This window comes from Pelodiscus sinensis, chromosome 6 (genome assembly GCF_049634645.1).
Source record: "Pelodiscus sinensis isolate JC-2024 chromosome 6, ASM4963464v1, whole genome shotgun sequence".
Lineage (NCBI taxonomy): Eukaryota > Metazoa > Chordata > Testudines > Trionychidae > Pelodiscus > Pelodiscus sinensis.
In genome coordinates this window covers 113770988-113783679 of record NC_134716.1, presented here as the reverse complement: position 1 = coordinate 113783679, position 12692 = coordinate 113770988, and the positions used below count along the sequence as shown (strand labels likewise).

At 40.2% G+C, this 12692-nt stretch overlaps 1 protein-coding gene across 4 annotated transcripts in view; it reads left to right on the top strand.

Moving 5' to 3' along the window:
* DCC (DCC netrin 1 receptor) overlaps window positions 1-12692 on the top strand; it is a 994271-nt gene that overhangs the window by 323386 nt on the left and 658193 nt on the right. For all 4 annotated transcript variants that reach the window (XM_075932654.1, XM_075932653.1, XM_075932652.1 and 1 more), the window contains exon 2: window positions 11416-11736. In XM_075932654.1, coding sequence (XP_075788769.1) covers window positions 11416-11736 — 321 coding nt within the window. The remainder of the gene's footprint in view (window positions 1-11415; window positions 11737-12692) is intronic.

Sequence of the window (12692 nt, the reverse complement as noted above, 5' to 3'; positions counted from 1 at the left end):
ACAAAAGTGGACTTTGACAAAACTATACCTGCGTCTACACTGCCGCTGAGTTCTGTCAACATAACGTTGACAGAACTCAGCAGTTTTGTCGATGTCTGTAAAGCTCATTCTACGAGGAATAACACCTTTTGGTGTTATTGCATCTACACTGTCCTTTGCATCTACACTGTCATGTCAACAAAGTGGCTTGCTTTGTTGACAGAACTGGATGTAGTCTAGATGCTCTTTGTCAACAGAAGCTTTGTCGACAGTATCTGTCAACAAAACTTCTGTCAACAAAACTTCTGTCAACAAAAGCCTGTTGTCTAGATGGACCCTGTAGGTGTGCACCACAACATTCCATGCCCTGAGTCCTCCATGCCTTATTGTCATCTCCAAGTTATCTCTAGGGCTTTCCTTTTCCAATCCATTCATGTGTTCTCTTGAGCCAGTACCCTTCTGATACCTCTCACTATTATCCATCCTTTCAGCCTCTCCTCTCCTTTGGCACCTTTCCCTCTGTTTTTAAGATACGGTGTCTTTATCGTAAAAATCCCTAGCTTTCTTTCATATCCTTCACTAGGAATGTTTCTATCTGTTCCCATTGCATCTTCTCTCTCTCCTTTATTCTGATTTTTTGTTCTTTCCCTTCCATTGAGATCATTGTCACTGAGTTTACTAATGATCAGTTTCTGGCCAGGGGTGAGGACCTCTTCTCTATCCTCCTCCTTTTTGATGCAACTCTTGCCTTTGACACACTCACATCAGTTCTCCTCCTTGAATCTCTTTCCTCCTTGGCTTTGATTCTGTGCTGTTGGCTGTCTTCCTGACTTTTGATTACTCTTTCAACACTTTTCTGTGGCTTCTCCCACCAGATGGTGTCCCTTTTCGCTATGCACTTGTCCCCCTCTTTTTCTCTGAGTATAATTTATCTCCAGGTGACTTCCTTGCTTGTCATTGCTTCAATTACTATCTTCTAGAAGGATGAAACCATAAATATCTATCTCATCCTCCCTCACCACAGCCTTGTTTAGTCCCACCCCTAAGGCTACCTCACAGCTTCTGGCAAACAGAGGCTAGGGACACCATCCCTGTTCATGCTAGCTAGTAGCCATGGATGAACTTACTTTGTTCTTATTGGAACCCTGTTATGATTTGGGCCTTGCCACCATCTCCTGGCAAAGAATTTCACAAATTGATTATGCAGCCTGGGGCCACTTAAAAAATGTCTCAAGTGGCCTTCAGCCAAAAATTATTGCCCACCCCTGGTGTAAGCAATGATTCTTCACGGAGGTTTTGCTGCAGTGGGAACTTGATTCTGATGCAGACAGAGTTCATCTGGAGGTTTTGGAATGGTGATTGTTATCTTTTGGAAAAGTTTCAGCCGTGCTGAGTACTCTTCTGGCCAATATGAAGGGTAACAGGGCTAGGTCCTGCACTCATCCTGCCCAACTTGAGGTTACCCTATGTCACAGGGATCATTAGTCGGAATCTGTCCTTGTACCTTGCCCTGATAGGAGGAGAAGTGGGTGAAAAGTATCAACTGGATCTTATATTGTGGGAGAGAATGGTTTTGTTGTAAATACCAAGCCAAATGGACATGCCAAAGTCAAGCCCAGTTAAATGAATTTCTTTTTCTCTGCACTCAGCTCCCAGGCTGCTGTCTTTTCTCTTTCCCTCTGAGTTTGACCCCAGCAGATGCTTTTCTGGTTCAGTAAGGATCACAGATTGTCTGAATGCCGAATGTGGGTCATTACACCACCCACAACGCGCTGTGGCCAAATCCTGCTGGCTCATTCTCCCATCCCCCTCAAATTTCCCCTTCCTTCTCCTATTTTTCTCTGGTACTACTGCCCAGGTTTCCCTTCTCTAAGCCATTTACACGTTAGTATACTTTATAAGTGTTTCATACATTGGTGCTTCCCTTCTTTGGGGATTGTCCTCATTCACAGGATCCACCATTAACCCCCCAGTGACATCACACTGTTCTAGAAGTTTCAAGCCATGGTCAGTACATGTGGCAGGCTGGACGGGATTGGCAGCACAGCACTGTTCCTTTAAAAAAAAATGCCGGTTGGGTTCTTTGTTTTGTTTTTTAATTGGTAACTAAAAGAGAGTGAAAGAAAAGAAAGCAGTTTCTGACAAAGAATGCTTTAAATAGCATGTTCTGAACTTTAAAAAGTGCTTTAAAACATTTTGATAGGGATTTTCTGTTTTCCTGGTGGTGGAGAAGAAGATACGGCTACACAAGGGAACAATGAAAGTGACTGCATGCTGAGTGCTGTCAAATACAGAATAAAGAAAGGAAGGAAAAATCTTTCTTTTACCTTCTTTCCGTGACAGTCATGTTAGGTGGTGCCTGTAATTATAAAAGGTACCATGTTTTCAGATAGAAATGGGATTTTTTTTCAAGTTGGTGTCTCTTTAATTGGAAGCGTGTTGCTTTTAAATGCCTCAAAGCACTGCTGTTCACGAGAGTTGAGCATTTTGCTTCTCCTCTGAACAACCTTTAACCTTCAGAAGCAAACTAAATTAGCACATCTGGACACTTGAAAAGGAGAAGACCGAAAATGTTGCAGTATTTTTACAAGATCCTAAAGCACGATTTTTTTTCACAGAACTTTTATGTGCAAAGTAGCATGCACAGTGCATGGGTGGCATAAGGGAACAGGTGTATTCCAACTTCATATAGATAGCTGCAATTGTTTGGGGCTTGAATGAGCTAGCAAATGTGCATAGCATTGAATATGAATGTAAAAAGCCATGTCATCCTTTTGGTTCATGCAATAAAAGGCCTAACGACAACCCAAGCATAGGCAATAACACAAAATAGCACCAGCACATCACATAGCACCAACCAGTTACATTCAACAACCAGCAGTTGATGAGTTCAAATAAGAACTGGCTTAAGCTGAACTCCATCTAATAGTCATTCAAACTTTATTACATTTTAGAACAGTCTGGGCACGGTAACTTGTATGCCAAAGTTTTAGCTGTGGTAGCTTATTTGCTGGTCTCTGGGGATCCTCTATCTGGAAATCACTCCTGTGTATAGAGTATTTTGGGGTCCCTTTCACAGCTGAAACCCTACATTGCAGACAAATGTAATTGAGGCCCCAAAGTCCTAGCAGAGAGCCAGATACAAATACTTGACTGCACAGGTGGGTTAAGAAAAGCAGAGCGCCAGTGGGTGAAAGGGGAGCTGATAGGGACTGATTTCCATCTGGCAGTCATTGTTTGTAAGGAGACTGAGATTCTCTAGCTGCTAGTAGTGATTGCAGGATATAGAATTTCTTCAACAAGAGTTTCTTTTTAAGTAAAGAGGACTTTTATTCTTGAGATGCCTTTATGCTTTCTGCAGAATATAGAAAGAAGTGGCTGACTTTAACAACTGCCTGTAAGAAAAGAGCTGACTTTTGTCCTCCTACAGTGAGCAAAACATTAAAAACAAATCAGAGACACAAGATTATGCAGTGTGTGTTCCTGTTATAGAACTGTCAGGTTTTTTAATTCAGTGTCCATAAAAAGTCTAAAAAATTATCCAGCAGTGACGGAACAAGCTGCAAGTTCTTCTCTGCAATTACTCTGGCTCTGTGCATTTTACCACTTTGTCTGGATTTTGCAAAAACCTGTCAAATTATTATAGAATTAATCTTTAATGTTTTCCTTCTGATTCCACAAAAAGATGAATGCTTTAATTTTTTGTGAACCATATTAAGTAGCTTTAGCAAAGTTGCTCAAGTCTGTGTCATGACCTCAACATTGTGCAATCTTACATTTTTTTAAACCTTTCTCTGTTAAGGACGAAAGGAGTTGTTCTGTTTCTGATACTTTTAGAAATGGTAACGCTTTTCATGGTTGAAATTTATGTCTTTCTCCCTAAGCCACATATAAACAGGGTCAGGATAGGGGAGAAACATAGGGGAAATGTAGGCCCTCGATCACATGATGAGGCACTTTGAGTCAATGTAGAAGCATACCCCATTATGGTGACAGCGAATCATGTGCTGTTAGAGTTGCTGTCTTTTGGTTGTATTATAACACCAATATTCTAACTAGTAGTGGGTCAGTAAAGGTTCTCTGTAGCACCAAGTGGCAAATTCTGTCCTGATCTGTCATGGGATGTTTCTGTAGGTTCCTAAAGAGTTGCCATATTTTATTATGTAAGTGGCTGAGCTTCAATGCTGATTTACAGATTTGTTTTTTGAATGTGAACATTGTTGAGTTTGCCATTTCCTAGATAAAGCAAAGTATTATGCAATGTTTAATAGGCAAGCAGATGTTAGGTTCTGTTAACTAGATTGGCTTAAGACAGAAATTAGATTTGGGCTATTGCTCTCTTTAGCAAGCAGTACAGATTGAACCTCTCTAAACCGGCACACTCTGGTCCTGCAACATCCATGGTTTGGTATGATTTTAGTTATTCAGAAGTCCACTTATCATGGGTGTAGCAAGGTTTCCCACTGTCCCATGACATTTGTTTACAGCCACCAGTCCTGGCTCTGAGCGTTCCGTGGTGGTGTTCAGCTGTAATTTTCCCCTAAATGTCATCTAAGAGCCCAGTAAACAGTGGGGCTGTGTCTACACTGGGCCACTTATTCCGGAAAATCAGCCACTTTCCCGGAATAAGCTGCGAGCTGTCTAGACTGGCCCTTGAATTTCCGGAAAAGCAACAACGCTCTACTGTACAAAATCAGCCGCTATTCCGGAAAAACTATTCTGCTCCCGCTCGGGCATAAGTCCTTATTCCGGAACACTGTTCCAGAAAAGGGCCAGTGTAGACATCCCAGTAGTCTTTTCCAGAAAAGCGCGTCTACATTGGCCACAGACGCTTTTCCGGAAAAAGAGCTTCCTGCCAATGTAGACACTCCTTTTCCGGAAAAACTGAAAACGGAATAGTATTCCGTTTTAAGCAGTTCCTGAAATTCATGCCAGTGTAGACACAGCCTGGGAGCGCTGATAATGCTGCTAGACAAAAATGACCTCCCGTGGTTCAGCAAATTCTCTGTTTTGGCACTGATCAAGTCCCAAGGGTGCCAGACTAGAGGGGTTCAACCTGTAGTATGTATTAGGGGAAATAGTCTATACCTGATAACATAGATGACATCAACTCAAATAGTCTTAAAAAGGCTGGCCGGAATGGCATCTCTGTCTTATGCAAGAACAGTGAGCTGACTTCCTCAAAGACTCCTGCTGACGTGTAAAGGCAGCTGATTCCAACCTTTCCCACTAGATAGAGGTTCTTGTATCACCTTTATCAGCATAGTATCTGGACACCTTCCATGATGTGACTAACATGAGTTGCATGAAGCCTGTTTTTTCTCTCATACTCTTCCTAGGGGAGAACTGTGTCTCTAGTGGGGTGTTTTAAAATGGGTTTTAATTTTAGTTTATATACATGCTGCTGTGTGTGTGTTAGGTTTGCGGGGGGGGGGGGGAAGCTTTCACGGGGAGTTGTGGATCGTGACATTTCTGATGATCTTTGGTTCCTGTGGGAGTTCACTTCACACTCTTGGGCTGGCCCTGAAGAGCCCTGTTTTCTGAATGGACAAATTTTATTCTTATCGTAGGGTAGGCAGAGCAGGGATTGAATCTGAGTCCCCACATCATATGGAGTGCAGTGGCTACTAGTTAATGTACATGTATCTGTCTGTGTGTCTGTCTATATACCCTCTTCCTTCTGCCCTTCCCTCACCCAAAAAAAGTCATCCTGGACCTGAGAAATGTTTTGTTAAAACTAATATGTTCCTACGAAAAATGTTACTTTCAACAAATTGGCATTTTCCAAATAAAATTTAGTCTGAAAATTTCTGACTAGCTCTGAGCTCAGATGCATAAATGAAAAATCTAAATTACAAACATCAAACCCATATATTTAACCTGAAAGCCTGTTCTTTATATGTGCTTATTAAGCACCAGTTTCTTGGGAGTTAATGACACAATTTCCGAATAAAAATTTCTATGGTATCAGTCAAAATACTGCAGTAGAACTATGTTAAATTGCTGTGAACATCACTATAGATTATTATAAAATTTTATATAATGTCTGAAGAGCTGTTCCATGTATCATAACCCTTGGATTCAGATTACAAATTCCTTGGATGAAACAACCTTGTCTTTCTACATGTTACATATAATATCAATGCATATGTTGGTCAGATGATAAAAAAATGCGTGTAATTTAAAGTGTTCAACTTCTACGTTTAGGACTGCATGGGTTATAATAAAATGATTTTTAAAAGACCTCATTTTAATCTGTTTTTAGCCTCATTTCAGTATTAGCTGATTTTGAACAAATAGAATATTGTGCCAACTTTTGCTTTGTTGTAGGCTACTTGGAATTGTAGATAAGTGTTTACAAATCTGAGTACTATGCTAATTTAATGCGAGATCTATAGATGAATTCAAAAAGGCCTCTGAGAAAATGTATATGCATGACTTCCATAAATGCATTTTATTTTCAGGTAGTTTACTGTGCTACTACGTCAGATAGATGGAAATACTATTACATTTGCACATTTCAAATAACTTGAGTGCAAAACTTTTATTTCTTAACGTGTGTGAAAAATAAGTGAGCTCTGAGGTTGGCCTAGTCACATGCAGTTGCGAATATGAACTCTCTTCTGTTTTTGCAATGGAAGTAATCAATGCAGTACATTCAAAAAGAGCGGATTACATTTCACAAGTCCAGAACAGGAAGTGGAAGGATTCAGAGTGGGGGTCTGATTTAAGAACATCAAAATTTACCTTTTAAATGCTAGTTTTGAATGTGGCTTGGAAAATGATAACTTTGACATCCCTCAATGTTACCTGTCAGGGAGAAAGCTAATGGGCCTGTAAACCTGTGCCTCCGAGCAGGTTTTTGCCCAGGAACCATTATGCCCAAATAAATTGTTTAGTCTTTAAGGCACTACAGGAGGTACATTTTTGTGACAGAAGTGCAGCAACTTCCGAGCCACTGACTCATTTGTGCAAACTTTACTCATGTTGGTTATTGCATCTGCAGATAATCCCATGGAAGTAATTAATGCCCTCTGCAGGTAACCTCAGTTTATATTCACCAAACTTTCAGAAGCAGAGGGTTTCTAAAAACGCCGATGAACATGATGCTCAGTTTCATTGGTTTTCATTTTTGAATGCTTGGAATTATTCATAAACTTTTTTTACTGTTTAGTGCCTATTTGCAAATCGGAGGGGTTGCAAGGAAAAGATCATTAAAGATGAGAAATTAAAGAGGTAATGATAGATGCCAGATAAAGACAGTGGGTTGCTCTGACCACCTAGCACTGAAAGTGTAGAAGAGACATTTGTGTGTTTCAGTCTAATATAAACAAACTCCTGTACTTCAGTGCAGCTAACTTTACTCCTCTCTCCTACCCCTTTATTTTAATTATTAGTGTAAATTTTAATAGTCTAGAGGTTTAAAAGTAGTTTGCAAATATAAGTCTGGGTCTTTGAAATGAAATGAATCCATTGTCCATCTCTGGGGGAAAACAAACCATCCCTCCCCCAAATAGGATTGCCAGGTATCCGGTATCTACCAGACAGTCCGGTATTTGCACTCTTTGTGCAATGTCTGGTATTCTCTGATTTTTATGGCTGTGCACTGGATGGAATCCTGGCGTGGGCGGGGAGAGAAGCTGGAAGGCGGGGCCACGATTGGTGCTAGGAGTCTGTGATTGCGCAGAAGCCTGGCAGGGGTGGGGGGAGTGGCTGGGATTCACATTCACAGGCTCCTAGTGCTGATGGCAGCCCTACCTCCCAGCCTGGGAGTCCCAGCTGGGAGGCGGGGCCGCGATCGCTGCTTTGGGCACTTCAGAAGCCTAACCAGGGTGTCCGGTATTTTTGGGGAGACCATCTGGCAACCCTACCCCCAAATGGTAAAGGTGAGGAGCTTAATGGCTGCATTTAGCTGCTTCTGCTGAATTATTAACTCAACTGAGATTTTCTAATATGTTTAAGATAAAGCACAATTGGGCGGAGTCTTCTCAAGGAATAGAACAAAGAAGTTTTATAGCATCTTGGAGTCTTCTAACAAAAACAAATTTAAAATCTCTGCTGGCTTTACCTAAAGAGAGAAGCATCCAGGACAGTGCTTTACCATGCAAAGATTTGACTTTGGATCTAGTTTCCAACAGTCCGCTCTTTATTCCATTGATGTCCGTGGGTGTTTTGCCATTAACTTGAATAGCTGTCTCTGCTGGAGATTAGGAATCTTTCAGAGATGGCATTTCAGCTTTTGGAAGACTAAGGGATAACATTGTGGAGATCCTTTCCTGCCTTGTGCCCTGAAATGGCTATTTCCAGTCTGGCTCAGGAGGGAAGGTCACATTGATTTGCTGTCCTATGAAGAAGTGGTGCAGAGCAATGATTTCTAAATGGAATTTGTGTAGGCCTCACCAAAAGTAGATTTAATGGTCATCATTTGGGAAGCTAAACTCAGTTTTGGAATTTCTAAAATATTTTGTAAATTCATCTTTTCTCCCTGTTTTGAATTCAACTCTTACTGCATTAATTAAACACTCACTAGAGATAAAATACTACTCTATTGAGAGTTTATTTTCCCTCACAGGAGAATCTGGAGTTTAATCATAAAAAGTATGTGTAAAGAAAAAGAAAAGTGGATTACTGCAATCTACTTGAAAGAGGACAATATAAGATGACTGTTTCAAAACTTTACCAAGTGCAAAATATTGTTTCCTGGTTACTTAGAACATATTTACTCTTTGCTTCATAAACTGCACAGCCCTCATATTGACTTCTAAGTGCAATTTAAATGATGATATTCTACTTTAAAACTTTCTGTGATTGGGCTTCAATACCAAGGTGTTCCAGTTGAGCAGAATTATATGTCTAGCTTTTGTTCTTCTGGTTTGTTCACTGTTCATCTAATAAAGACTAAATATGTGTAACATTGAGACATACCATAAAAGTTTTCAGTCCCTTAGCTTTCTTGTTTGCAGGTTCATGGAGTTTACAATGGATTAGGGAGGAAAAGGTGTGTGGAAGTGCCTTGTAAAAATAGAGGGCACATAATTTGGAATGTTCGAAAGGATTGATTAGCATATGATTGAGGGTTGCTTGAGAATTTCTAGCTATTTATTCAGATAGGAGTATAGCAGACTTTTTTTAAAGCATCTAAGCACCTAACTTCCATTGCTTTAAAAAAAGATTTAGATGTGTTAGTTGTGAAAATCCCAGTAAGTAGCTATCAACACTGTTAGGCACCTAAATACCCTTACAAAACCTGTCGCTTAATCCCTCCACCTTCTTGGACTTTCAAAAAATCCTCTTTGAAAGTATATGACTGTTTCTTCAATCTCTCACCACTTCAGGCTCCAGGAGCAATATTTCAGAGAAGGGTTGGAATTGTATTCACACTCCAAAAGCATTACGGGTTGTTCAAGCTGTTAGGTACCTTGCACTAAAGCAATTTAAGCTAACTGTGGCTTCTGAAAAAAATATGAATAGCTGAAATTGCAACTGGAGTGCAAGGGTAATCACATGAAAGTTAGTCTTTTTTTAACTTCTGTTATTTATGTACTCCCTACATTTAAATCTGTCATAACCCCACTGTATATTTCAAAGAGTTTTTCTGTGTGTGTGCATGCATGTGTGTGTGTGTGTGTGTGTGTGTGCGTGTCTATTCCTCAGCTAAAGCATATGCACCCCTCCCCCAGCTGTACCCACTGTACCTGCAGCAGCCATGGACAGGTTTATTTAATGTTTAAGTCCTATTTTCACTTTGCATTGGAGCATTTGAAGCAAATTGTAGGTAGAGGGCTACTTTGGATAATTATTCCATTGAGTCAATTTAGTATTTCAGAATGAAATTTCATAACATAAAGAAAATGCCTGCTCACTGCTCCTATTTCCCAATACATTTTAAGAGTCTTTTGGTTTATTAATTAAAAATAATTGTTCCTTTGATTAAGAATTATTATTGTTTTAAATCTTCTGCTCTGATACATTTGTACGTCTGCATCTGTGGAAGGAAAGCTGAGGTTTGCTTAATGGCAAATATCTACCTGCTTTCCATTCAGAGTCAGCAGCTTTAAAGACATGAAATGTCCTGTACGTTTTGACTAGATCGTTTAGCAATCATCAGAAGTTATAGGGCCTGATACGCCATACACCATGGTCTTGTAACTTACACTTGTGACAAGTGAGTGTAAAGTGCTTCCGAATCAGAATCCAATTTTCATGCACTTTGCATAGGTGTAAATGCTTGGAAAAGGGTCAATTTGGTAGGAAATCAAAATCAGGACTATTTTTCTTCCTTTTATTTTGCTATTAGAGAATGTAATACAATTGACTAGTTCTATAGAACATTATAAATTCTCTATTTTGTTCTTATCCATTGCCTCCTAACTCTGCAAGGCTGTAGAGTGGCCTGTGTTGCAGCCTTTCAAATTATTCTTGATGCCTTACTGCCGCATTTCTCAAACTGTGGGTCACGAGCAACTTAGAGGGGGGTCGCAGTATCACAAAATTTGAGAACCCCTGCCTTACTGTGATGTCACACAGGGATGCGGTAAGAATAGCCTTTAATAGCTGCTGCTGTGACACCAGCTCAGCTGGCACCCAAGCCACTCCCCCATTGCTTTCTCTGTTGCAGAGGAATGGAAAAACAGCCCAGAGGAATGCTTTTGAGAATGTGGTGCCATTCCAGTTATAGGAGAAAATCTTCATCATATACAAAAATTTGGCTGCTCTTCCAAAGGGAGTGGGGGGGGTCAGACTTGTCTAATCTCTTCTGAAAGGTTGTTCATAAAGGCAGAGACACCCAAGTGCTATTTGCAAGTGGCTCAGGTGAAATCCAGCTCTTTTCAGGGATCCAGTATAACCCACACACCCAGTGGGTGTGGTTCACTGTCCCATGTAGTGGCGCTTAGACTTCTTAGAGTGAGAGAGCTGTAGAGCTCACTCATTGTTAACCTGAGAGGCAGCTGGCTTTATAGTCCAAACTGCAGAGGCTCCTACACTAAGCTCCAGAGGTCCCGGTTCAAATTCACCTGCAGATGGTTACACCAGCACAAGCCCTATGAACCAATAAGAGTAAATTCCGTTTAAACCATCCAAATGATTCTGAAATGGTGAATTCACTTTGTACTGATCTCTCGCACAACTGGAAATTCAACACATTGGCACTTATTTTGAGGCATATGCGGGGGTGGTGGTGTATATTTAGCTTTGTTTACATGCTAGTCTCCTTTCTGTAAAAATTATATTTGAACTGATGGCATTCATCTTGGTCTTACTTTAGCCAATTTGCTGAGACATTCTATTTTTAATTAAATTAATTCTCTGAATGTTTGCCAGGCACCCAATGTGTCTTCTGGGATTTTGTGTTCATACTCTTCAATGAGTTAATGCACCAGAACTGGCATCTATCTCCCTGTACATGAGTGAGTAACTGAGCTTTTCTTATTTTAGGTTCACAAGTTCAGGGTTTTACATCATTGCGGTTCCTGACTGAGCCTTCAGATGCTGTCACCATGCGTGGAAGTAATGTACTGCTGAATTGCTCAGTGGAGTCCGATCAAGGAATTCCTGTCATTAAGTGGAAGAAAGATGCAGTCTTCTTAAACCTGGCAGTGGATGAAAGGAGACAGCAGCTGGCCAATGGTTCCCTCTTTATTCAAAGCATAGTCCATTCCAGGCACCATAAACCAGACGAGGGTCTCTACCAGTGCGAAGCTTCTTTAGAAGGCATTGGGGCTATCATCAGTCGGACAGCTAAAGTCACTGTAGCAGGTAGGAATAATTCTTCTGTCCTTTGAACTGCTGGCAACATTGTGTTGTGTGAACAATTTTAAAGAAGCTTTAAAACACAGGGAAACATTCTTCTGCAGAAATGTGTGATTTTGGTCCCTCACTCTTCCCAAAAATAAAACCAGACATGACCTTCTGCAACAGTAATTTATTTCTGACAAGCAACTACTCTTGCTGAAATTTACGTCTAATCAGCTTGTTGTTGCTGTGAGATATTTGCTGCATATTTATTGTCTTCAAAACAAGAGGAAACCTTTGAAGTTGGAAATTAACTGCTTTCTGAGTTAATTCAGACTTAGAAAAATAAAATGCTGAACTTCTGTGGGATGTAAAATGTGCATAATTTGTTTTTTTAGTTTAGGTCTTTTTTTTCTCCTGACAAGAATCCATTTGTAGACTTAATTTCTGTGGCTTTTTTTTTAAGTACCTGGGAGGAGATATAATGTGGTGGTGATGAGAACAGAATATTGGTCAGCAAGAGACCTGGATTTGATCATGGCTGTACCCCTAAGTTGCTATATGATAGCCATTTAGACTTATATTATTACAGGTAGTCAATAATCCTGGGTAGCTCTATGTTTGGGGACCTAACCTGAAAATCCTGTAGGAACACTAGAAGTACTAATCATCCACACGGGCAACTGAAGACAAAAGGGCTTGGCAGGTTCTGGGCCTTTGTGAGTGCTTTAAGTAAGTGGGTCAAAAATGTAGTCATCTCATGTGAGTGGGCACTTAAAAGGATAGTCAATAGCTTCTTCACATCCCCATTTGTACAATGGGAATAACTCCACTTTACGGGATAGCCAGAGCCCTTAATCAGCTAAATGTTACAAACGATCCTTGAATAAAAGATTAAATAATGAAGTGTTGTATTTAATGTGCTGTGGCATCTAGCTTTTGGTCTATTTATGTAGTATCATTGTAAACCATTATTAAAA